This window comes from Gymnoscopelus microlampas (genome assembly GCF_963454915.1).
Source record: "Gymnoscopelus microlampas genome assembly, chromosome: 5".
Classification (NCBI taxonomy): Eukaryota; Metazoa; Chordata; class Actinopteri; order Myctophiformes; family Myctophidae; genus Gymnoscopelus; species Gymnoscopelus microlampas.
The window spans coordinates 34,881,566-34,906,890 of record NC_139942.1 but is presented as its reverse complement, the minus strand read 5'-3'; the positions used below and the strand labels follow the sequence as shown (position 1 = coordinate 34,906,890).

At 38.8% G+C, this 25,325-nt stretch overlaps 1 protein-coding gene across 1 annotated transcript in view; it reads right to left on the bottom strand.

Moving 5' to 3' along the window:
* asic1c (acid-sensing (proton-gated) ion channel 1c) overlaps positions 1 to 25,325 on the bottom strand; it is a gene marked incomplete at its 5' end in the record, with an annotated part of 104,613 nt that overhangs the window by 1,087 nt on the left and 78,201 nt on the right. Inside the window, 9 exons of the mRNA XM_084057210.1 lie at positions 277 to 329; positions 3,176 to 3,247; positions 3,427 to 3,506; positions 6,112 to 6,203; positions 6,701 to 6,854; positions 7,373 to 7,429; positions 8,385 to 8,535; positions 14,037 to 14,164; positions 16,238 to 16,388. Coding sequence (XP_083913336.1) covers positions 277 to 329; positions 3,176 to 3,247; positions 3,427 to 3,506; positions 6,112 to 6,203; positions 6,701 to 6,854; positions 7,373 to 7,429; positions 8,385 to 8,535; positions 14,037 to 14,164; positions 16,238 to 16,388 — 938 coding nt within the window. The remainder of the gene's footprint in view (positions 1 to 276; positions 330 to 3,175; positions 3,248 to 3,426; positions 3,507 to 6,111; positions 6,204 to 6,700; positions 6,855 to 7,372; positions 7,430 to 8,384; positions 8,536 to 14,036; positions 14,165 to 16,237; positions 16,389 to 25,325) is intronic.

The window sequence follows — 25,325 nt, the reverse complement described above, 5'->3', positions numbered from 1 at the left end:
CACTTCTGTTGTTAAGCCAATAATCACAGAAACACACTGAACTAACCTAACCTGAGGTAGTGGCAATCATTGAACTCAACATTTTTTTCACTGCATCCGGCTATGAGAATATAAATCACCCAATGTTTTGTGGAGAAGGCAAACTACGAAAAACCCAACCAAATCAGCTTCAACCCCATGTGACCGTAGAGGAATGATGTATGAAATGATGTCTAGAATGTCTGAAAAAGAGGGACAGCATGGGAGGGAGGATCTATTAGCAATGGGGTTTGCTACCTGGGGGCATGATTAGGCGTGACACCAGGGCTGGTTGGGTTCTCTGGAAACTCCTGGAATAGACATGATGAAAAGAAAGATGGGTGAGGGTGACTGAAATGAAAATAAACACAATGCAATGCTATAGGGCTGCAACTATCGATTATTTTCTCAGCAATTCTTTTATTGATTACTTTATCAATTAATCAAATAACTGAGAAGCACGTTTTTTTGTAACAATTTGTTTTGGTTTTTAACATCAACGAATCAATGTGAAAGAAATTCGCACAGATTTATTTTCTAATCGGCTAAATAAATCAATTAGTCTGATTAACACTTAAGCCCTATTTAATACTTTTTTTGTACAACAGTGTCGCACAAAAATAGTCCATCTACAAGCTCTTAATGCGAGTGAGCTTGTAGATCTGCTATTTTTGCTATTTAAAAAACAAATTGCAAGAAAAAAAGCAAAACTTCAAATTTTCTGATGATTTTCATTGAAGTCAATTAACAATTATCTTTATAATTGATTCAATCGATTAGTTTGAATTACTGTTGCACCCCTACAATGCCACGTAACCTAGCTAGAGAATATATTTAAATTACCTTTTTTGTTTTTCCATCTACAATGACACTGGCACTTAAAAAGATTACTTATATAGGAACTGTGAGAGCACTGTTAGACAATGCTTTTCAGATTACTGTCATCCAGAAACGTTGACATTCAGTGATCACCGATAGAATGAAAGTCAAACTTGCATAGTATTAAAGGAGTAGTTCAGTCCAAAAAATACTTACTTTCTATCAATTACACACCCCATGAAGCCTTGAATTCATGGAGATTGTTTTGTTTTTGTCGCATTCCTAAAACAATAATTTGGCTTAGGAAGTCTACTGTCGGAGACTCAGCCGGTCATCAAATTATTGGTTTAGGAATGCGACAAAAACAAGGCTTCATGGGGTGTGTAATTGATAGAAAATAAGTAATTTTTGGGGTGAACTACTCCTTTAAGCAAGCATGAATGACTTCATTGCTGGGGTTGTTTAGATGTGAATGTCTCAGTAGAAATACGATTAAACATATATGATAGCAAAGCCTAAGAGGCACAGACGATGATTCACTAGATGCAGATGATAATATGGTATGAATGATGACGGATACTGTACATAATCACACTACATTAACTCCTTGTCCCTTGTAAAAGCGAAATACCCGACACCTAAGAGAATAGTTTTGCTACTATGGCTGTTCTTAACTTCCTTACTAATTTAGTTTCTTTCATGTTAGGTAAAATGCAAAAACGTATAATTACTGACTCATTAGTAAAAAAAGAAAAGAAAATCCAATTAGTGTGTGCGCTTAGATTTACATATTCAATCATTTGAGGGAGAATAAACAACTTATTTCAATCTTTTCTTCCACACCAGCTGCTGAACCAAATTCTATAACTGAAGCAACCATACATGCAACTACACAAATACTCATGCAGAGACAAAACCCATGGCTTTTTCGGTAACTTCAAGCAAAGTAAAAATGTTATGGTGTCCAATGCAACACATGAAATACTTTAACACTTTCTTATTGTTAGAGAAACGTACGTGGGTTTGTCTGACACATAAGGGAGTGCCACTTACAATTCGAATTGCTTTAGTAGGCCAGCTACAAAAATAATAGTAAATATATTTAAGGTAAAAAAAAGAAAATGTCTGCACTCACAAAGTTGAAATGTTTTTTTTTATACACAGTAGCAGCCAAATCAAATAGTGTCTCATAACAGCGCTTGTACATCCTACATTACCTATATCTGAAAGAGTCCACGTTTTAAAAAAAACGTTTTGGAAGTGGACAGAATCAGTAATCTCATACTGGTTTAGTGATGGGGCTGGTTCAAGCGGTCATTACCAACAATCTGTACTTCCTGGGCAGCTTCCCATGTACCGTAATAATGGTATCACCTGTAATATGGCAAAGAGTTGTGTTTTTCATACACAAATATGGTAAAATATTTATTTAACATATGTTATTTATCTATTAAAATTCTCATGTGTGTTTTATTGTGTGATGGAAACAAAGGGGGGAATCAATTTCATATTCTCTGAACATAGAAATACTACATGGAATCATAATGAAAAGTCCTGAGGGATCAAGCTTTTAATCCTAATGGTCTGTTAGACTGAGGTTTCAGGGCACTCAGGCAGTAAATCCCCATGAAATAGGATGAGCACAGGGACTGCTTGGCCTTAACCACATTAACCCTGGCCCTCTATTGTGGAGAAATGAAATACATGCATAAATGCATTCACAAATGTTCTAATGTTTTCAATTATTATTATTATAAAAAAAAAATCTAAAATCTACTCTGCAACAAAAGAAGCTCTACAAGCTCTTAATGCATTGCAGTTTGTAGAGTGGCTATTTATCATACAGTGCATGAAGTATATAGGGCATAAGTGGTTAAGGAGACACTTGAATGCATGTTTGCAAGCATGGTTTCCAAGTCTTGGTTGAAGAGATGCTAAGCTGGTACAGGTAAGTAGTCATCTTTCCAAACTATTGTGGATTGTTGTAATCATATGAAAATATAGCATTCTTTGTATAATATTATAATAAGTTGTATTTACATGTATGTGGATATTATTAGATGTATTGATTTGAGTAATTGTGTAGTGTAACAAGACAGGTTACAGGTGCAGGTTACTGACTATAAATGATAAATTATGCAGTCTCAAAATATGGGTACTCTTTTCTCTGGCGGATGAAAAGTAATACATTTGCACTGCAGCGCTGATACATATTTGTTTACTTATGTCGAGGGCTTTACTTTAAAAGCCCTTATAATTCACTGTGAGAGCAAACATTTTTCTTTTTTTGTATGTATTTTTTTGTTTCTATAATCCAATGCATTGAGACAAAAATTACCAGATTGTCGCTCTGACAACGCCGTGGCCGTTTCTTGCGTAAGAAGTAACCCAAAACTTTATCCTTAAACACCTAAATACAAAAACATTAGATTAGCACTACAGACAAATATGGTATCCACTGTTCATGAGTTAAGTGTGAGCAATTCACTTATGTATCTTATCCATATCAAGGGAAAACATGTAATCTAATTGATTAGTGTTTAATAAAAATGGGCTATAAATGTACTTAATTGAGAGCCAACACTTTACCTCGTATAGATAGTCAAATATTTCCAGTATTGTTAGAACACTGGCTCCAATAAACAACCCCATCTGACCTCCAATGTCACCTAGCCAAAGACAGATGGACAAATATGGACACAAGTCATTTAAAGGACCACTTCACCCATTTTCAACCTATCTTCGTATAATTGGTCCTCACTAAAGCTCATTACAAGATATTCTGTCTTGCTCTGTGGTTGTGCACAGTTCAGTTCAGGTAGGCAGGTTTGATTATTTCCAACAAGATCATTTTTTTTTATTAATGCAAGAACAATGGCTTCTATTTCAGCATGCTAACTTTCCAGTAAAAGTTAGGCTGAAGTTTCTATTAGCTTGGAATGCCCATTGATGATGTCAATAGACATCATCAATGGGCATTAATAGACAGGTTTCTGAACTTTCTATTAATGCCCACCAATGAGAAGCAGGAGGAGTAGACATTAATGGTGCCATCTTTTAATGAGCATTAGTGAGGACCAATTAGATGAAGATAATATTGAAAATGGGTGAAGTGCTCCTTTAACAGTGATGAATTCATTTGTTCCATGCAGACAACTTCTCACCAGCTCAACTACACATTGCCACGGTATGAAATTACCATAATGCATTATGTTTAAGTTTCACAGTTTCAAATGGATGGACACAAAAAGAGCTGACAGTAGGTAATAACAGTACGACAGTGGTTCTCAAATGATGTGCCGAGGCACTCCGTTGTGCCGTGAGACAAGTCCAGGTGTACCTTGGGATTTTGTGTCAACAACTCATTATTATTGCAATATAAACTATACAACTACTGTATACAAAAAGCATAGGTGAACATTTTCAATTTTATTTCATTTTATTAGGAGGCCAAGCACAATAGGCGCAGGCACCCTATAATATCTATATACTATTATAGTAACACTTTTTGTAGTTCTGCCATACCCGACTTTTTAAAAAACTTTGCAGAATGATAGTGTTGCCAAATGGGCAAGAAACAAATCTTTATAGCTATAGCTATAGCACTCAATTGAAAATGCAAATTAGAACAGGCATAACTCAGGCCCTGTTTGACCTACGACCATGACACTTCCTTACACATGTACATTCATAGGCTCATGTAGGCTTATTTAAATGTAAAAACCTTTGAATCACCAGTATTTTAGATACTGGTATTGTGTGTTGAACCTTTTGTGCAGATTGCTCAAAGATCCTTGGAGGAATAGGGATTTAAGTGTTTTTCATTTAATCTCATAATGGCATAACATCTAGGAGGCTTAGCTTATGAGTCCTTGAGGCAAATTTGTTCCTCATGGGGAGAGGTGTAAAACATTTTGTGAATTTATGACAAACGGGGCACGAGTTATGCCTATTCACACTTTGTGTTTTCAATTGATGGGCACAAAAGGTTTGAAAACCACTGCAGTACAATATATGAATATACGAAACAGGGGCTGAACCTCAGGGAGGACTGGAGGGGCGGCTGCCCCAGCCACACTAACCATTATAGTATGTAAGGACTGTGCGGGCTGCGCCCCCTGACATGTTGGGCAGACCCATCACATGAAATACTTTAGTTTGAAAGCTAATACATTTTCACTTGTGAATTTTAAGGCATTACCACCATACGTTCAAGTACTGCATGACATTTTTGGCCTATACAGTATATTACCCAAGTCACATAGGGATAACAGTCATGGTTGGTAGTAAATTGTTTTTGTCATGACTCATGACCATAGGTTAAAAACCATTAAATAGTACTTAAATGTTTTGTTTCATGAGTAGTTGGTTTATTTGCACACTTTACAACATGCACATTTACATGTCAATCACCTCCATTGACTTATGTAATATGAGTAAAATCATAATCAACAGCTGCCAAAAACGGCCATTGCTGCTATGTTATAATCAATCACTTGTCAACAGTGAGTGCAGGTATAGCCAGATTGTCAATAAAGTAGCCTAATTATGAACGGAATCCAAAAGTAGAGCTAAAAAAAAGAATTAAGACAAAGAAAAAAGGTCTAAACTTCCCAAATTAGATATTTTATTTTGTTTATTTTTTGTTTGCACTCATCCTCCAATTGTTGCAACTCCAGTGGGAGTGATGAGTGACTTGAAATTTAATTTATACTGTTGAACTGATGGGCCACCACGCCAATTCTTCTATTCTAGCTTTTGACAACTGACAGTTTTGCTCATTAGTTGAAGTGGGTTCCAAAATGATCACTGTCCGTGGTGCTGAACTCTTACTCTCACATGCTTTAAACTTGTGTGAGAAAAAATGTAGTAAGGCTTGTAAGCTCTGCAGCTGCAGGCATGTGTTTGTTGTAAAGCAATGCAACGTTAAGCTTTAATAGGTTATTACAGTATTTTTTAGCACCATAATGCAACTGTATAGTGCTTTTCTGAACCTGGCTTGTCCACCGTGCGCTGGGACTGCATAATACAGCATAGTGGTTGGCGGTGCTCGATCATGCACTCTGCCCCCTGGCCGATCGATCATGCGCTCTGCCCCCTGGCCGGCTTTGATCTGTTCAGCAACAGTAGGCCTAATGCTTGATTCTTACTCCATCGCACGATGGTGTTGCTTGCCGACGAGAATAGATTTTCAAATTAGCAACCAAGGTGCAGCGGCAAGCGGCACCGTCATACTACGGAGTATAAATTAAGCTCATGCAGCGTGAATCTCACCAAGGAGCCCTGCAATTTCATAGGCCTTCTTCTGCTCAATCTTCTCATAATTCAGTGCTTCAAAGAAGATGTCCAAAACCAATAAATTTTCTCTGGAGAGAAGACAGACAGCAGGTTTGTTACTTCTGATGATATAACATAATGCCAAATGACACCATGAACATTCCCTGAACAGCTAAATCCAGAGTGGTCATTTAACCGCAACCTGATCAACCTCTCCATTTTGGCCATATCATTATATGCCAAATGTTTTTTTAAATTGCAATCATTTTCTAAAACTAGTGAAACTAGCCAATCTACAAGCTCACAACGCATCGCTTCACGAGGCCTTTTGAGTTTGTAAATCGGCCGTGTTTACCATTTGTCGTACAACGTACGAGTATAAAAGCATAAACAGCTTTTAACTCATTTACTGTTAAATGAACCCTCTGGATGTATATTGTCTTTCATTATTGTTACATTGAAGGTGAACGATGGAGACCAAAGTCATGCTACTGTATGCTACTGTACATCTTTTCATTTAAAAAAAGAGAAGAAAAAGAGGATTCATTCATCTACAATTACCTAACTACTACCATTTAATACTTACCCGATATATTGCTCAGTTTTGTTGAATTTCTTAGCCAGATATTTGGCAGAGGCCTTACTGGGGATCCTAACCATGGACAGCTCCTTGCCATAGCGAGTCATGCTGCACGGGGTCTCACACACACAGTAATCGTTGTCTTTCTCTACCAAAAAGTCTGTGGATGATTAAAGTCATTGAAATGTTGTGACCACTGAAACACAAGGCTGCACACAGACGGTCTGGTATTTGGCAAAAAAAAAAGAATTAAATAAATAAAAGAAAGCTACAAATCTAGACCATGCACACAACAGAAAACTATTTGCTGCCATCGTTCACTTTCCATGAAAGCAAATAATGACTGAAATTGGGATTGAGGAAAAAGAAACAGCCCTGTATTATTAATTTGACATGAATCAAAAGCATAGACAGCTCATGAATGAGCTTACCCCAAGTTTGTGCATGAGTTCTATAAAAAGGATGAGACTCATTACTGTTATGGCACAACTGTGTGCAGAACTGACTTGGTTGACTGCAACTCAGCAATTTATGCAAACAATAAGCATTACAGCACTTCCATTAAGGAAAAATTATGTCAGTGCATTCAAGTCCATAATAGTGTAGTGCAGTGACATGTGATGTTCATCTGTGACACTTTATCAAATGCAGAGAGTGCTGTTTTGTTTGTTGCCTCACCTAAAGCTGGGTCAGCACACTCTTTGTACTGCTCCGGTGTACAGACCGTAGAGGACCCTGTTCCATAGAACACAAAAGAGATCATAATCATGTTATATACCAGCCACATCAAAAAGCACAGTCTTTTTTCCATCCATTATGGTGGCATCATCTTGTTTTCCGATGCTCATGACAGAAAACTAGGGCTGTGCCATCCTAGTCGAATAATAGATTAATCAGTGGGTTTGATCTTAACCTCGGTTGTGTTAGTTGATTATAGTCTTTTTTTCCATGCAGAATTTATTTATTTCTAAATGATGAGCACATCTCTTGTAAATAGATACTTGATATAACCCGTTAAATCTACCAGTCTATACACTAGGTCAATAGCCAGTGAACACTGTTAAATCAATTAGAATATTCAGTTCTCAACCTCACCAACCTGAAAAGGCTGGTCTCTGCATGATTATTGCAGTAATCACTATTTTGCAGATTAGTTGATGAACAACTTTAAACCAGGCATTACATTGAGTATAGGCGAAAACATTTTCAAAATGTTTTCAAACTATTTTTTTAAAAATTCCCAACATTTAAAATAGCAGAGCATTGCGACCCATTGTGAGCGTGTAGATCACCCATTTATTTTTAAATATATTTTTGGGGTCTTTTTCTGTCTTTATTTATAATGTTATAGTAGAGATGGACAGGATACAGGGGGATAGAGATGGGGAGAGACATGCAGCAAAGGCCGTCAGGAACGGGACTCGAACCCGCGGTGCGCTGTCAGGCTACTTATGAGCCTAGGTGCTCGGACCGCTAGGTCAGTGATCTGGGCCAAATCAGCTGTTCTTGCTATTCTTCCCTAGGACGATGTTTATAGGGCTTACAGTAAGTTACAGTAACTCAATTCCAATGACTATTAGTCGACTAACACTTTCTTTAGTTGAGGACAGCCCTACAGAAAACTTGATTTCATCCCTGCTTTATCCAATCAGGAGGAATCATGCTTGCTGAAGGCAGTCTGCGTGTGTACCGGGCATATGAACCATCCTGCAGTTGCAGTTCTCCACCAGGTAGCGCGTCTCACAGTCAATACGACAGGCAGTGATGCTGTACGTGGAGAAGAAATCCGATTCTATGGGAGTGGACTTGCAATCTCCCCAAGGAGGAGGGAGGTACTGAAGCTGAAAGAGAACAAGAGTGCATGTTTCCTCTCATGGGGTTGCAGTCAATCACACGTCACTCAAGCCCAGCCCAGCGGAAAAACCAACGAAACAGAAGCAGATAGAATCCAACACAAATGTGTCATCCACAATGAAATACCGAAAACTTAATCAAATGAGAATGTGGATCTGGGTGCTACTGCAATCTCAAATCAGACAATACACATCACAATATTGCAGGTAATAAAATGGCTCAAGAATAGCAGCAAGCAAACATCATGCATAAAATTACTGATGCAGCTCTAGTCCTGGGGAGGAAGCAGAGTACCATGGGAAATGGAGACAGACTTAATATAGTCTATAAAATGTGTAGTTTCAGACAGGACACCACAATCAATGGACAAATTGTTGAGAATCCTTGAGAATGGAAGATTGTTTTGCTTAACAGATTGTGTACAAGAATTTAAGGCGAGAAAGGAAATTAAAGGTGTTGTCTACAAAACTTATAATAGATATAAAAAACGTATCTAAGCTTACTTTGACATATTTGTTGATTAACAACACTTAAAAAAAACCTGATTGTCCGGAGCCGAGCAATTCAGCAGAATAAATGGAAGAGATTGTCTCAATTTGCAGTATCATTAGAGGTTTCATTAAAAGGTGAAGTGCGGGTCAATGCATTCACGAGTACCTCAGGGAATTATAAGAGCATCATCTAACTGAATCTTAAAATATACTTAATACGTTTTCTCATGAACCCACAGCACTTGAGTTACACTTACAGGCCCATGATTCACTGTATACTTTACATTATTGCCAAAGCATTCCGTGGCTTTTCAAGCAACCCATTGGATTTCATTCATTTCAGCACAGTATATAAACAAACATCCAGAGACTTAAAACTTTCTTGAGTTAGGTAATTTGAAAAGTTTAGGCAATAAGGCAAATTAATCCCTGGAGAAATTATTTACAAACACCCATGACTTGGTTGACTGTGCAATGGCATTTGGCCAACATTGACTCAGTAATTCAGGTAAGTTTGGTAACAATGTAATGGCTTTGGACGGAGTAAATAAGCATACGCTAAATCTAAGTAATTAACGGAAAATGGTCTCTAATTATAAGCTGTGAATAGATAATAGCATGTATTGGCACTGGTATTGTTCTCAAAGAACTGCCAATAAATTCAGTTTAGAGTTGTCTTTAAGACCAAAGGTATGTCTTGGTCACAATGCTAACCACCAACAAAACTTTCAGTTGCTGCCTGAAAGCGTTGTTACAACAATCTTTTGAAATAACAGGCGACAGGACAAAACCACCAAACCAATTATTTATAAAGACCGCTATCACCAGGGCTTTTGAGCATTTAGCACAAGCAAGCAATTCTTAGTGGAGCTAGCCTATAATTAGTGACAGACCTGTGCAGACATCACTAACAAATGGTGCTGAGAACCACATTGAGGTTTCTTGTATTGTAATTCTCAGTCATCTCCAACAAATGTGGCCTTGCCAGCTCTAATAAGCTAATGGATATTTACTCAATATCAAGTGACAGAGATAGAATGTAAGTCGCTGAAGCGGTGCACTAATACCAAACTTGATTAAGTCTTTATTGAACTCTTACAGTAGCTGGCCATAAACTTTCATAACCAGTCATACTGGAGATTAAATTCCATGCCTCATGCCGATGGCGGGATCGAGCCTCATCCTTAGTGGGTAATACATGTTAGTATAACATTACCTTATCCCACAAGATGACATTAACCAGAAGTACAGCAGGTCATCTTGACAGCACTTAACGGTTAATTGCAAAACAAACATGTTCAACTGCATGTTGCTGAAAGCATGGAGCCATACAACAGCACTGATGCTACAGGTCTGGCTGGATGTGTTAGCTGAAATGGAATGTGTTAGCCTAGTTCCAGGATAACTATACCACATAAAGGACAATGATGAATAGGAAGGGATATCTGTTGACAATGTAGCAATGCAACATGTAACAATGTAATACTTTATACTTTGTCTTATGGCCACGTCGTTCGCCTTTAGAAACTGACTTTCGAGTGTCTGCAGCGAGCGACATGGTCGTATGGCGTAGTATCGTAGTATAATGCATGACTTATACTTGGTTGCGTGCCATGCAACTAAGTAGGCCTACTGTATTACCTTAGCTAAAGTGATGTCACGCCCTAGTACGTGCGAATATGGTAAATGAATCGCCGTCACATGAGTGTATTAGAGGTGCAAACAAGGTATTTCTTGCGAGGACTTGGGTACTGGGCACTATGATACTTCAATCAATTACACACCCCATGAAGCCTTGAATTTATGGAGTTCTTTTTTGTTTTTGTCGCATTCCTATAGCAAATAATTTGATGACCGGCAGAAAGATGCTAATATCTCCAGTAGGAGACTCAAAGGAGACTATTTGAGTCTCCTACCAGAAACGCAGCCGGTCATCAAATTATTGGCTTAGGAATGCGACAAAAACTAAAAATATCCATGAATTCAAGGCTTTGTTTTTTTTTTACAAAAAAATATCACTTACAGCAGGTTTAACCATAGTTTTGCGCTAGGACAGAAAAATGCATCACTTTATCTTTAACTCAATGCTGATACCTGTGTTGTTTGCACCTCCAAACCAATGGCGGACTCGGACACGCTTCCAAATACACAAATATATGTCTAAATCAGGCTTAAATGAAGCCTAATGGACAGATGGATTAATTCCTAGGGGACCACGGATGGAAACGTGGGATTGGAAGGAGGGTGTATGTGAGTGGCTATTTGTGTCTTGGGACATGCAGGCAGCAAACTCGGACAGACATACGCTACCCTCTGCTCTTGGACGGAAACGAACGTTTGGAAACCGGGGGAGACCCCGAAGCCCAGCTCATGGAGGAATGGAGGCTCTGTCTGAGTGTGAAGTTGTACCTTTATCCCGGCCTCATAGGACATCTCATCTAGGCGGGGGATGAGGGAACATGAGGGATCATTACCATGATCAATGTATACACCGTCGTACAACGAAGTATAACCCAGGCTTCAGAGTAGCAACAAGCAGTGCAAGGGAGACATCTGTCAAAACCCTTTATGCAACCGTCCCACATGTTGTCTTTCAAACAGAAGCCCACAACTAGAAATCCCAGTGGCAGCCGGGATTTGACAACTCATGCAAACTTGAGCAAAAGGCTTATTGATATACTGTCGTTCAGCCATTGCCCAAACATTTCCACTCGAGCTTGAGTAGAATGCTAATGATATAATGGATGTTTCAATCCAAGGCATACAGTACTGTAGTTCTAGTCCAGAGTTTGATTGTGTGGTCCTGCTGCCATCCCTGCAGTCCACAACTGTCCATATTAACATTTTATCCCTCCGAGCATCTCTGTAGGAATGACAGGTCATCAACTCAAGACAAATGATCCAGTGGTGTTTTCTATGTGATTTCAAGTATAGAAATGTATAAATGTATGACATTTGAGATTGCCTCATTAACCACTTTAACACTTTACTTGGTTGACCAGAGTCCCTCAGGGCTTTTCTGTTATCGCTCAACACTAAATATCTTCGCTGAAAATAGCAGATCAACAAGCTCACAACGCATTGCGTAGATCTGCAATTTTCTGCAAAAATTCTCCCCCAGAATACGGATGCTGGTTCAAGTGGTTAACCTTGGCATCCCTATTATGGGCATGTCATTATATATTACATTTTTCAGAAATTGTAAAACAAAATGTTCACAATTTTCAAAAATAGCAAAGATAGCTGATCTACAAGCTCAGCAAAGTATCGCTATTTTTGATATGGGCTTTAAGTGGTTAACAATTACCTTTAGAATAAAATGCCAGCCAAATTGATTCAGTAAAACCTTCAGGTTGTAAACACTTTGTCATCACTGTCACGTACATGGGTCCTCATGTTAGGATTACAGAGAACTATGAATGGCTTGCTCCCTATCAACGGTAACTTAATTATAATGATTAATAGACCTACATCAAGTGTCTTCATAATGGCTGAACTAGGCTAATACTACAGTGAGAGAGCATTTCACTACGTTCAAAAGTTTACAAAATGGAAACATTTGTGGGATTTGTGGTGTCCAATAAGTTGATTTATAAGGTCATTGCTCTGCCTCCATCATCCCATGTTAGTCTGTTGAATCAAAAATGAAAAATGTCAGTGGACCAAGATCGTTCTATTTGGGAGCAAAATCTTTTCTTTTCTTTTTTACCAGTTCAGACAATAATTATACCAAGGTATAAGTAAGTAGAAGTAGTAGTAGGTATAAAACTGAACGATTATTACAGATACTGTGTACTAGTGGAAATGCTCATGAGGAGTGTGTAGCCTGGCAACACACAGCAGCAATATCTGAATGGTGAAAAGTGATTTAAAATAAGAATATTACCCTCCTCTTTGGTTTCCCTTAAGCTACATACTTATGGCATATCTGTATAACATTATGTGCAGTGTACTATACTATACTAAAACATGTACTATATTAGTATTATAGATGCATATGATTTGAAGAATATGCTGTCAGGGCAGTGTCCAAACTAGATGAGAAATCAGTGTTACCTGCCTGCACACAACACTGTGAATGAATTCAGCCATAATTAAAGCTTGCAACATTTATTAATTCTCCTTAAAATAGAAAGTAAATAGAAACCTTTTGCCTTCCCTGAAATCAATCAGTGGTATATTATTCCATAACAAACTACGGGAGTTGTTAATGGTTTTTAAATAATGGGTGTGGATCCTGCAGTTCATCTCATGATTATGCTACGGATATTATTCACAGTGAGAGGATCCTTGAACTGATTCTTTTTTAAACACTTTCCGCAGTGCTAGTTAAGGCCTGGGGAACTCTTTGATTCAATCTACAAAATTTGCTCAGTCATCAAAAGTCTGTATTTATATTGGGGGGGAAAGCTTTGGTGATGTGTAATGTAGGCTAAATACTGATACCAGTAGATCATTTTAGCTATACCTCTGTGAGGAAAATAATTCACAAGCCTTAATGGCCATTTGAATGTTCCTAAGGGTATTATTACTCTGCCTGTTACTATGCAGTATGCACCACTGCAGACAATTTTCACAACATTACCAAAGCTAAAAGTAGTGATGGCTCAAACTGTGAAAAACAAACTGTCAGATATTTATGCATCCTGTCTAGCCATACTGTAGGTTTCTTTAACTCCACTACATACACTCATAGATGAGAATGCTACATCCAATCATTGTTCCCACCTCTGTCAATATAATCAGGCTCTCATTGATCCATTATTTGATGCTATGTACCCAGAATCATTGGATAATCATCCAATGAGATCACCCACTAAGATCTAACACCTTGATTTTCACATTTCATGCACAGGTAAATCAACAGAACAGATTTTGCTCCAGGATATGAGACACATAGGCAATGGGGTTTGGAGGGGGAAAAACAGGATGATGCAAAGTGAAAGGTTGAAGTTGAAGGGAGCTGGCGTCGGTGCGAGAAGCTAAACATTAGGTACCAGTTGCTGCTGACATGACACAAAAGTTTGAAAACCAGGGGCCACACCAAATCCCAGTTGGTCAATGAAGGGCGGCTCGTCTTGGCTGTGTATCTGAACCTTGATGCCCGCTTCATACGATGTCTCATCTGTGGATAAAATAGGCCAGACATTGTGGATACAGTAAACCAGAATTGTGGATACAAAAGAACCAGACTTTGTCACTTACAGGAACCGCCATTTTTAACGTTATCCATTCCAGAGTCAACTCTGCTCTTCTTATTTATTTCCCCCAGTTCCCCCCTTTCTCCCCATTTAGCCATTATGCCAATTCCCCAATTTTCCACACACACATAGTAGCCTGTAGTCATCACTGCTAAGAGTTGGTCATGTGGGAGGGTGTGTACGTGAGCACTTGTCTCCTCTGATAACACATGAAGTCGCCAGTCGCTTCTTTTCACTGTGCAGAGAGGAGTTTCACCGGGAGGACGTAACACGTGTTGAGGAACATGCCATCTTCCCCAGTTCCAGCCCATGCTGAACAGGTGCCCTGACCAACCTGTAGGAGTCATTAGTGCTGCGATAGAGATCGCCCTCCCTGCCTGGCTTCACACCCTCGATCGCAACCAATTGTGTCCGTTGGGCACCGCCGAGGAAACGGATTCAAACCCCTAGTCTCTGTGGTGGTGAACAGGAACCTTTCCCCTGTACTACCCAGGTGCCCCTGCAGGGGTCAGCACTGCTGGGACTGCTGGGACTGGGGTAGTATCAGGAGTGGAAAGTGTACTAGAATACTCAAGTCGAAGAGTAGCATATTGAGTTAAGTACTCTGTGTAGCCGTTTATTATACTTAAACTACTCAAGTACTCTGAGTAGCAGTTTATTAATTACATATCGTCGCTGGGCACAACCCTTGTATGTCCATATTTAATCTTTTAATGATTATTTTCTTCACAAATGAATGCCCTATTTTATACTTCCGTGCAATGGCGTGCATGACAGTGTTGTGCAAAAGTAGCAAATATAGCTGATCTAAATCAGCTATTCATTTCTACATTTTTCATTTGATCCATTGGAACCATTGGAACACAGGTTTGTTTTTCCATTTCCTGAGTGACATACAAGGTTTCTGCCTGACAACGATGATATGGTCACCATGAGAGGCCCAATATAATAATCTTTATACGAAAGATTTAAAGAGGTTCAAAGCTAACTTAAATTGAATATCCACCTGGCTGTGCCTAACAGCACAACTGTAAGCTACTCTGTAATTATTGCCTTTCCAAATGCAGCTCAGTCGTTTTGTTGTTGTTGTCAAAAATAAAAGTAAAATGTTAGTAGAAGTACATGGAAAAAGCTACACAATTACAGTAACAAGAGTAATTAGTCACTTTCCACCCCAAGGTTGCGTACTTGTAAAGCACACTGACAGTACAGTACCTCCACAGTATGATAGGTACTGAAGATAAAGAGTCTTGGACCTACAGGTACATTAAATAGATTTATAAGTGTTATTACACACACAGATGCATAGTAGAACTGTTTTAGTGCTGTAATGTAAATGGGGGGGGTACATCAACAATGCAATCACCAATAAAACATTACTGCTAGCCTTGCTGTATTAAGTCAACACTTTTCTGCAGAGGTGCAACATTACAGTGAATGATGAGATCTACCTCAAGTCTGGAAAAGGCCCAAGAGATCTGTTATCACTCTAAGCATGCACTACAGGACAGTACATCAACATTGATGCTGCTTTTGGCCAAGAAAAACTACTCAGAGGATCCTTAAAATGATGTAGGCATTTCCCCCCAATTGACCATATTCATACGGCGGCCATTTTGCTCAACATCATGTTCAGCTATGAATTAAGATACTGAGGGCATGGGCATAAAACGTGCTATATACTTTGTCTTACGAAGGTGTCCTGTGCTAAAATAGTTGATCTAAATAGCTGATCAATGCATCAACGTGATGCATTGTGAGTTTGTACTGTAGATGTAGATCTGCCATAGATCATAGGCATGGACACTCATATGACAAAGAATAAATTAGGTATTATGGCAGGGCAATATATATATTGATAGGTTCAAAACATTTTATATGTCAAAATACGGTATTATCGTCATCACAATATCGATATAGAGGTATTTGGTCAACAATGTCGTGATATTTGATTTTGTCCATATCGCCCAGCCCATATAAAATCTATTTGCACCGACCTGTCTCTCCCCACACTGGCAAGTATTCATCCTGCTGAATGTCCATCATGATCTCCAAGCCATTCCCTGTGCCACCCTTTAATGTGGTTAGAATTGGGTTGCCATCCAATCCCGAGTTAAAGGTGTAGCATTTTCCATAGCGAGTGTAGATCTGCAAAAGAACACAGAAAAATTGGATGTGTGGGGGGGAATAAAAAATCTCGTATGACTCAAAACTTTTTAGGTTTTTAGCCCAGTCATTAATGTCCATTCTAAATTAAAGTTATATATTAAAAAATATATAAAACGTGTGAAAAAATATTCCAGGTACGTCTGTGGCCTACTGGCAGTGAGCATTCAAAGTTTGACGCTGATCGTTCCAGCAGTTTGCGAGATTAGCTTGGGGCACACAGACACACTCACAGACCCTCTCATAGACGGCTAACCTCTTGCAGAACCATGTCATAAAAATACATTTGTGTCATTTGCGAGGGGTCATCAATAATGTACAGCCATATGATGTATTGCTTGACAGTTAGTACAGTCCTGGACAGGTAATTACTGTAGTCTTGTGACAATTTGAGAAACAGAACACAAACTTAAACATAACGCTGATCCCATCAAATTAATGACCTTTTCCTTAGCCGCAACTAACAATCTTTACCCTATTCCACTCAGAATTTCCCCTGAGAAACTTTGGAGCGTACTGTACAATATGTACAATGTTGTCATCATTATAAATGACCTACAACTAACATTAAATTAGCTTACGGGGTGGCTATGATAATAAAGCTCAGTGGTATTAAACTATCGATGTGCAATAGCTACTCTACGATTTTCCAGCCAGAGATGTTCAGCTGGTTTTTGCTAATGCATCTCTCTAGAGTTATTTATGTTCAACTCTTGGTTCCGTTATCAGGTTACATATTGATGCTTCTTGCCTTTTTCAATTTGATGGATTTTCTTTATGACTGGAATATCTTCCATCATTGTTGCCAAAGCAGAAAAATATATAATCTTGGATGTTTCACACAGAGTATTATTATCTGATTAGAACAGTCAATGTTTTAAGCTCAAACTCAGGCAACAAGTTTGGATAAAGGCTATAATAAGAGCAATTCAGTCAACCTTTGAAGCTTGAAGTCAATTTGAGATAATTCTCAAGCACAATTTGATTGTGGAATTGATTGGTTGTATAATATACTGGGCAAGTAGTATGCAGCATTTCACCAGAACACAAAAAGCTGCGTTGGTAACAGTACAATGTGCAAATATGCACGCATGCGGCGCGCACATGCATGCACACACGCACAAATATTTGATAGTCTCACATACCCAGACGATTAGAGCTCTCTGATAAGTCTGGAGAAATCTAAATTCAATGTACAGTATAGGCTAGAATGGTGGCAAAAACAGCCACTGACAAACCTATGCCCATTGCTTTGAAAACCAACACTGATATGGTCCCAATATGAAGGACCACCCTAAAGTCTTTGCATTGGTTCTGCAATGCAGTTATTTTTTACATTTCATAATTGATTCCACCCACTTCAGTGAATTTAGATGCCCCCAGATGTATATGTAGGCAGAGAACTCTGATTATCTGAAGAGATTACTAACAACGTCACCAGTCTACATGACAACAGTGCAGATACTGTAATGCTGATTGTGTAACTGTGAGTGACCCAATATTAATAATAAGCAAAACAATGAATAAATGTCTAGTACATTTCAAATCAGAGGATGTTGCAATAAGCATTTTGCAACCATCACCAGACACACAGTGTGTGTTAAATAGATTCAACACACCATGGCCCATGGGCAACTCAAGTATGTATTTCACATACATCATTTTTAATATCTTATTTGGTGGTAGTTTGGACAAGAAGGCAGATGCTTCAGAGTCAGACAGTGTGGAAAGGCTGCTCTCTAAAGATCAGAGCCAGTGTTCCATATTCAGACTCAGACAGACCCTCATGCAGCACAGACAGACAGACATGACAGAGTGTCAGCTCCTCTCTCTTGCCACCCGTAATGAGACCCTTCAAGCAACTGGCTCATGACAGCACCTATGTGGCAGCCGCTTCTTCAAACATTTCAATTTGAGCACAGAAAATATGCAAGTTTAATGTATTCTCTTGTAAAGCCGCACAGTGCATTGTTTTGAATTATGCCATAGAATCAAGTGTTTTCAAATCTGCATGTGAAAGCTTTTTGTAAGGCTGTCACAATACCGCTTCACATTCACAACATTCCGTGTTAGGACGGAAAATATTTTCAATCTCCTTTTATTGGAAATGGCACAGTATTAACAGCTATGCTTTTTCCATCTGTTTTATCTCAAACCTGTGCTGTATGTAGATGCATCACATTGCATTGTGAGGGGAACTGATTATGTTGACTTTTGATCTCATTGATGCAAACAATGCCAACCATTTTCTTTCCATGCAATGGTTAGTAGGCAATAACGGGTGTGATAAGTGCAGAACAGATGAATGTACTGTGTTTAAACAGAAAAGTCATCCACGTTTCGGGAGAGTGAACATAAATGGAAGTGAAGTATACAGCCTATAAGAGCCTCTAGATGTTTAATTAGGGATGCTGAAATTTTAATTTGCAGTGATTTACGATGTCTGAATTATTAATGTCCTCATCTGTCTTCACAGGAGTTGTTATCACAGAGACAAAATGAACTCAAGACAACCAACTGGCTGCTTTGGATGTTAAAGGATAGAGACAAAAAAGGTGAAAGAGAAAGGCCTTCTCCAAACGTGCTCATATGTAAAACATCAGAGTGAACATTATTTGTTGCTTTGAATGTCTTGTTTAACAATCAAAATGTACAATAGTATCGTGAGAATGACCCTTTAGCAATAAAAACAAGTCATGTGGTCATGAGATCAATTTTTACACTCTCTGAGTTAAATTAAAACTGCAGCGTACAATTCTATAAACCTGTTCAGAGCCTGCTACAGAGAGGATCACTAAAAGCCTTACACTGTTAACATGCCTTGTAAACAACATATAACATTTCCATCAACTCCTCACAGACATCTCTCTCTTTACATACTGTGCTGAAGTTCTTGTAGGTGCAGCTTTCCCCACGGAACTTGCATTGCAACAGCATGTCCTCCAGTTGGTGGCCTAGTCTGCCAATCATCTCGGTGGTGTTTACGCCGTAACCAGGGGGCGGAGAGTAGTCGTTGAAGTCCAGGAGATTCAGGAGACCCTGTTTGTGGCTGTCCTTTAGGATAGCCAGGCTCTGCTCCATCACTGTGTGGTTAGGATACATCAGGTCCATCCAATAGCCACTGGAGTAAAGGTCGGCCTTGGTGAGAGTTGAAATGCGGAACAGGTTTTTGTTGCATAAAGTAACAGCTGGGAATGACATGTTTTGACCCCAGACCATGTAGATCTTGGTGACAGCCGGGTAGGACATAAGGTAGAGAATGCGGTTCCAAGACCAGGTGACCATTAGCCCAAAACATACAAAGAAGGCCAGAATCCAAAGGACCCTCTGGGGTCTGGACTTGTCCGGAGAAAACACAAACTTCAGGCCATGGATCTTCGTCTTTCTCATGAAAGCGACTGTAATCTCTTTCCATGATGGCCGGGCCATGCAGGTCTCTGCGTTCTGGACAGTGCTCTCCTGGGCACCATTTGACTGGCATGACCCGAGGGTGATTGATTCTGATATGGGACCTGCTGTTACCATTATTACTTATCCCCCAGGCAGGTGCTTCTTACCCAATACAGTCTCTTCAGGAGTCTACCTTTGGCTTATCTATTTTACGCACTGGAATCATGTTTTCAGGATCATTCAACACTACATATCCTATGCAACAGCGAGTAAACGTGCCAGATGCGCCGCTATCCCTCTGCTCAGGCTCGGTAAACTGCCGTGAAGATCATAACAAAGGATTTGTGCTCCTTCGGGGATGTAAAAGTGATTTACATAATGATTCCTTTAAGAAGAAGAAAAAGCCCTGAATCACTCCATTAACAAAAATCATCAAGCGTAACTACCGTCAGTCCTCCATCAATAGATAAATGGATGTGGTAATTGCAGACGTGAGCGACTGCTTCAGTTCCACAGGCAACACGTACTTTGAAAATCCGGAGACCTGCCCCTGTTGCTCAGATCTTTCAGTCTTCCATGTCCAGTTCAACTGACAGACAATGCTTGCTTGATTTCGGCTGGGTTTCTTTCTTTGCTGTAGCTGCCCAGAACCCAACTCCTTTTTCTCAGCTGTTTAGTCTGTAGACTTGCAGGTTGCAGAGAGGAATATGGAGCTAGTTGCCCCCCTCACACTCTCTCTACAGTCGAATGGAGAATGAGGTGGAGCCAGTGGAATTGAAATTGTTTTCCTCCAGTGATGGAGTAGACCTCCTGTGGTACAGGATAGATGAGAGGCAGGGAGAGATTCCCAACTTATGTGTCAAAACATGAAACAAAATGGAAACACTCTCCATACATTCAGACAGCCACTAAGGAAAAAGCCTATAATTCTTTGATAATGTGCTGAAAAAATATGCTGTTTCCCCAGGGATTGATGGGAGTGAACTTGCAATTTACAGTAGAATACAGCAAATGACAAAAAAAAGTGGAAAAGGTGGGAAAGTATTCATTTCAAATGTAATTGACTAGTTTTTGTGACACTCAAATTCAATTTTAATGTTTCTGAGTACTATGCTTGAGACATAAAAAGTCAGTAGAGACTTTGAGACAAACTTCATGCCATTATTGCCTTATTCCATCAAAGAGTAGGCTTTGTGTCTTGTGGTTAGCAACACCAGTAGAGTACAGTATACTGTAGTGCACAGCTAATTCCCAAAGGCTGATGGCCAGAAATGTCCCGAACAAAGTCAAAGCCACCACACACATCTAGTGTACTTGATTATTTGTATATCTATGGATTGTTTTAATAAGAAAATCTTTAATTGGAATCTTCTTGACCATGTCTATGGTACTTTTTGCCAAACAATGCAACAATAATTAAATAAATAAATCCCTAGGGGCCAATTTAATGGAGAAACTAAGTGATCCAGAAATGTCAACCCCTCTCTTTAATTCTTGTTGATATTCGTAAGAAGCTGGACTGATTCTTCAATCTATTTATTTTCCTAATAGGCCTTAAGCAAGTAATTAGAGTGCTATATCAAATCTGAGATATTATTATTATCCCTATAACTAAAACACAGAGAGTACAGTGAAGTACAGAGACCTTCTGTTTATCATCTATGTAATGTTTTGAGATCGTTTTATTATGCTTTTATTGCTGGTATTTACCTCTGATTTTCTCTTATAATTTATTTTGGTGTTTTACATTTTTTTTCTCTCTTTACTGTTTGTTTCAATTATTTTGATTACATTTCTTAATAAAACACTTTGTAACCATGGTACAAACCATGGTTTGTAACTGCATCAATACATTATTATTATTGCCATTGTTTACTTACTGTAATCTAAATGTCCAAATGTCTTAACTTTTTCTTATTAAAATGTTAATAATCATGGTTGCTTTTAACAGAGTCTTAACAATAAGAGAGCTCATAATAACAGCTCCTATAGAGTAGAGCAATAATATTGTGGTATAGTAGTTCCCTAGTTCACGGTAAGAACAACATGATGACCACTAATCACGTTCCCCTGACTCATTACAGTGTCACTACTATGTCATCGTGACATTTCTAGGAAAAGGAGTCTGGTTCTGCTTTTCCTTGAGAGGCTGGCATTCAAACCATTTAATTGGTGCAAATAAATTCAATTCAAAATAAATCCACAAACTGTATGTAAAAGAGACTCATACCGTTTGACAGCCACAGCTTTGACAGTAAGACTGTTTAGACTCAAATCATTGTCAGGTTCAAATTGAACAGTGCTTTCCAATTAGTCATCACTGGAAACTGCAACTACTCCTGGGATGTTCATTTCAAACTCAATAATAATGAAAAGCAAAATAACCAATTCAGAACGAGTACCATGCAGGCAAGTAAATTACTTCAGCAATACCATCTCAAACGAGTGAAAAGCTTATTGCCTGGGTCTTTATTGATTACCTGCTTCGATTTCCTCAGTTCTCAATTTCTTTGGAAAAAATGTCAATATGCAGCATGGGAGGAGGCACGGTTAACTGATATGTTAATTGCTAAAGCTCATTTGCAGGGTCAGGGGCCCATAGCTCTATATGGTCTCAGAAATGTCTCTAGTCAGCAGCTGGAGTCAAATAGCTAATCTCAGTTTCTATCATTCCCACCCCCATATGTGTACTCTACTGCATTCTGTAAATCTGGATATTAATTTATTACATCCACTACTACCATTATTATTATCTTGTAATATTTATTACAAGATAATAATATTAACATTTCACTGCTTGTACAGTACCTGTATGAGATAAATAAAATCCTCTCGAATCTTATTTGGCCTAATATAGACGCTCTTCTTGACAGAGGCAATCCATCCACACAGTAAAGGTCCTCAGTGCTCATGTAACAAATGTAACCAAATGGACCTGTAATGAGCCAGACATTGGTCTTTATTCATAAACTGTATAGATCAGTGGTTCCCAAACATTTTAGCTTAAGACCCAAAAGAGAAATTAGACATTTGCCCGGGACCCAAACTAATGAAAATAGCAGATCTACAAGCTCACGGCCCGTCACTTTGCGCCGTGTTGCGATCTGCTATTTTCACTACTTCTTAAAGTTGGGGTTCCGACCCACTGTTTAGGCAGTGGTATAGATGATAGGGAACCCTTGTTTAAGAGAAAAAAGGTGTAGACAATTCAAGTGAGCCGTCAGTCTGTTGCCCGTTTTATTACAGTTTAGAATTTTAGATTAAGGTATCTATTAAAAGGTATTTTTTAAACAAATAGTTTAAAATGATAAAATACAGTAATATATTCATTTTAGAAAAAACAGGAACTCAGAAATACACAAATAGTTCTAAAACAAAGATCATTCCATTATACTGTAACTGTCAACCACGCCCTTTAACCACTTGAACCCCATCATCCCTATTCTGGGGGGAACATTCGCTAAAAAATTGCAGATCTACAAGCTCACAAGATTTGGTGTAGCCAAAAAAAAGCGTTCCAAGTAGCCTACAGTTGTAACTCAAGAACGTTTCACTAAGACTAGAGGGTTTAAGAGGTTAAACTTGGCCTTGGTTATCCCCCAGGGCTCTATGGGTTTGCTAGCATAGAATCTCTTGTCGAAAATAGCAAAACTACAACATGAGGGATTGTTTAGATCTGCTATTTTTGCCAAATGTACGCCCTTAGAAGAGGGATGCTAGAGTTCAAGTGGTTAATGTATTACCTACTACCTATTGAAAAGAAGGAGTCTTAATTTTATAATGGCATTATTATTTGGTAAGAGCGCAGTAAAAATTCTCATATAAAAAAATGGGGGAAAAAACCCACCTGAATTAAAGGGATAGTTCACCCCCAAAATTACTTTTTGTCTCCGCCAGGCCGAAAGGCATGGCCGCGGCTATGTTTTGCACCCTGTCTGTCCGTCCGTCCGTCCGTGTGTCCGTCTGTCTGCGAGCAGCTAATCTCCGGCAATGTTCAATGCTAATTTTTTCAGATTAGCCTCTTATAGCGCCACCAGAAGGCAGATTTTTGGAAAATATTTCTTTTGCTATTACTCCTTCAGATTCTGTCCAAAAATCACGCAAATCTGTACACAGTATCTCTATAGTCCTTTGATCAAGACAGATGTGTCCGATATTTCATATTCCATCCTAATTGGCTAACATTGGCTTCCAAAGTTTGCAGGATAGGTCAGTTTTGAACAAAATGCCTCAAATCATGAACGCAGCGTGCAATTTCCGTCAAATTTTTCACGCACATTCCCACTAGGCCGAGAAAGAAATGGCACCCTTTTCACATTGGCCTGTTATAGCGCCACCAGCAGGTCTAAATTAGCAAAACACATTTTTGGAACAAAATGCCTCAAATCATGAATGCAGTGTCTGATTGCAGTGAAAGGCCTAAGAAGAAATGTCACTCTTTTCACATTGGCCTATTATAGCGCCACCAGGAGGCCACAATAACCTACCTGACCTGGCGGAGACCTGTGGTCCGAGGAGCACTTTTTCTAGTTTTCTATCGATTAGTCACCCCACAGAGACTTGAATTCATGGATATTTTTTAGTTTTTGTCGCATTCCTAAGCCAATAATTTGATGACCGGCAGCGGTTCTGGTAGGAGACACAAGTCTCCTTTGTCTCCATGGGGTGACTCATCGCTAGAAAAAACATTTTTGGGGGGGGTGAACTATCCCTTTAAAAGAGAAAACCGGAGTGAGACACAGGCCACAGTCTCCATTTCCCTTTCGTCTTTCAGGTACACAACACAAAATCTAGAATGCATTAATTGAACTCTGAGGGTGTAATAATGGACCCTCTGAGTTAAATTAACACGTTTGGTCATTTTATTGTGCAATTAAGATAAAGAACAACATCCCAGCCATATAAAATGACTGGTGCCTAATATATTCTTCAATGTTGTACACTGGAGTATAAATCAGGCTTAAGTTTACTACAGCAGCATTTTCAGCTTTTATCAAATGTTAATTCATATAGATGCAGATAATTTCTTCATCTTGCAGCACGTCAGTTTACTGTATATCATTTTTGATACCTTGCTCTTGGTAGGAGATGATGAGAACTAGAAAATATTGTATTTGTGAGAGAGAAAGGCATGCACGTTTTCGCATCCCTCCATACACAAACATTATGAAAGCAGAGGACAAAAGATGAGAGCTTTAGGAAGACCTGTTTCCATGGTCTTAAGGATACTTTAGGGAGGGTTATGCACTGCATTTGTTTGTGAGATATGATTTAATTGATAAGCCATTTATCGCCTTGAACAATCAAAGGCAGTGTTGGATGTACACAGGAATATTAACAGCTCTGGGTAACAGTTAATGACTTTTCTTGTCTATAAAATCGCTGCTGTGTTTATTAAGCATTTTTCTTGCCAACACATTTCCACTGTTATTCTTCCTCAGGAAGACAGCAATCTCTGCTTCATCTAATTATTCAAGCATCTAATTAGAAGGTTAGAGGGTAATACAATTATGAAACGAACACTTATCT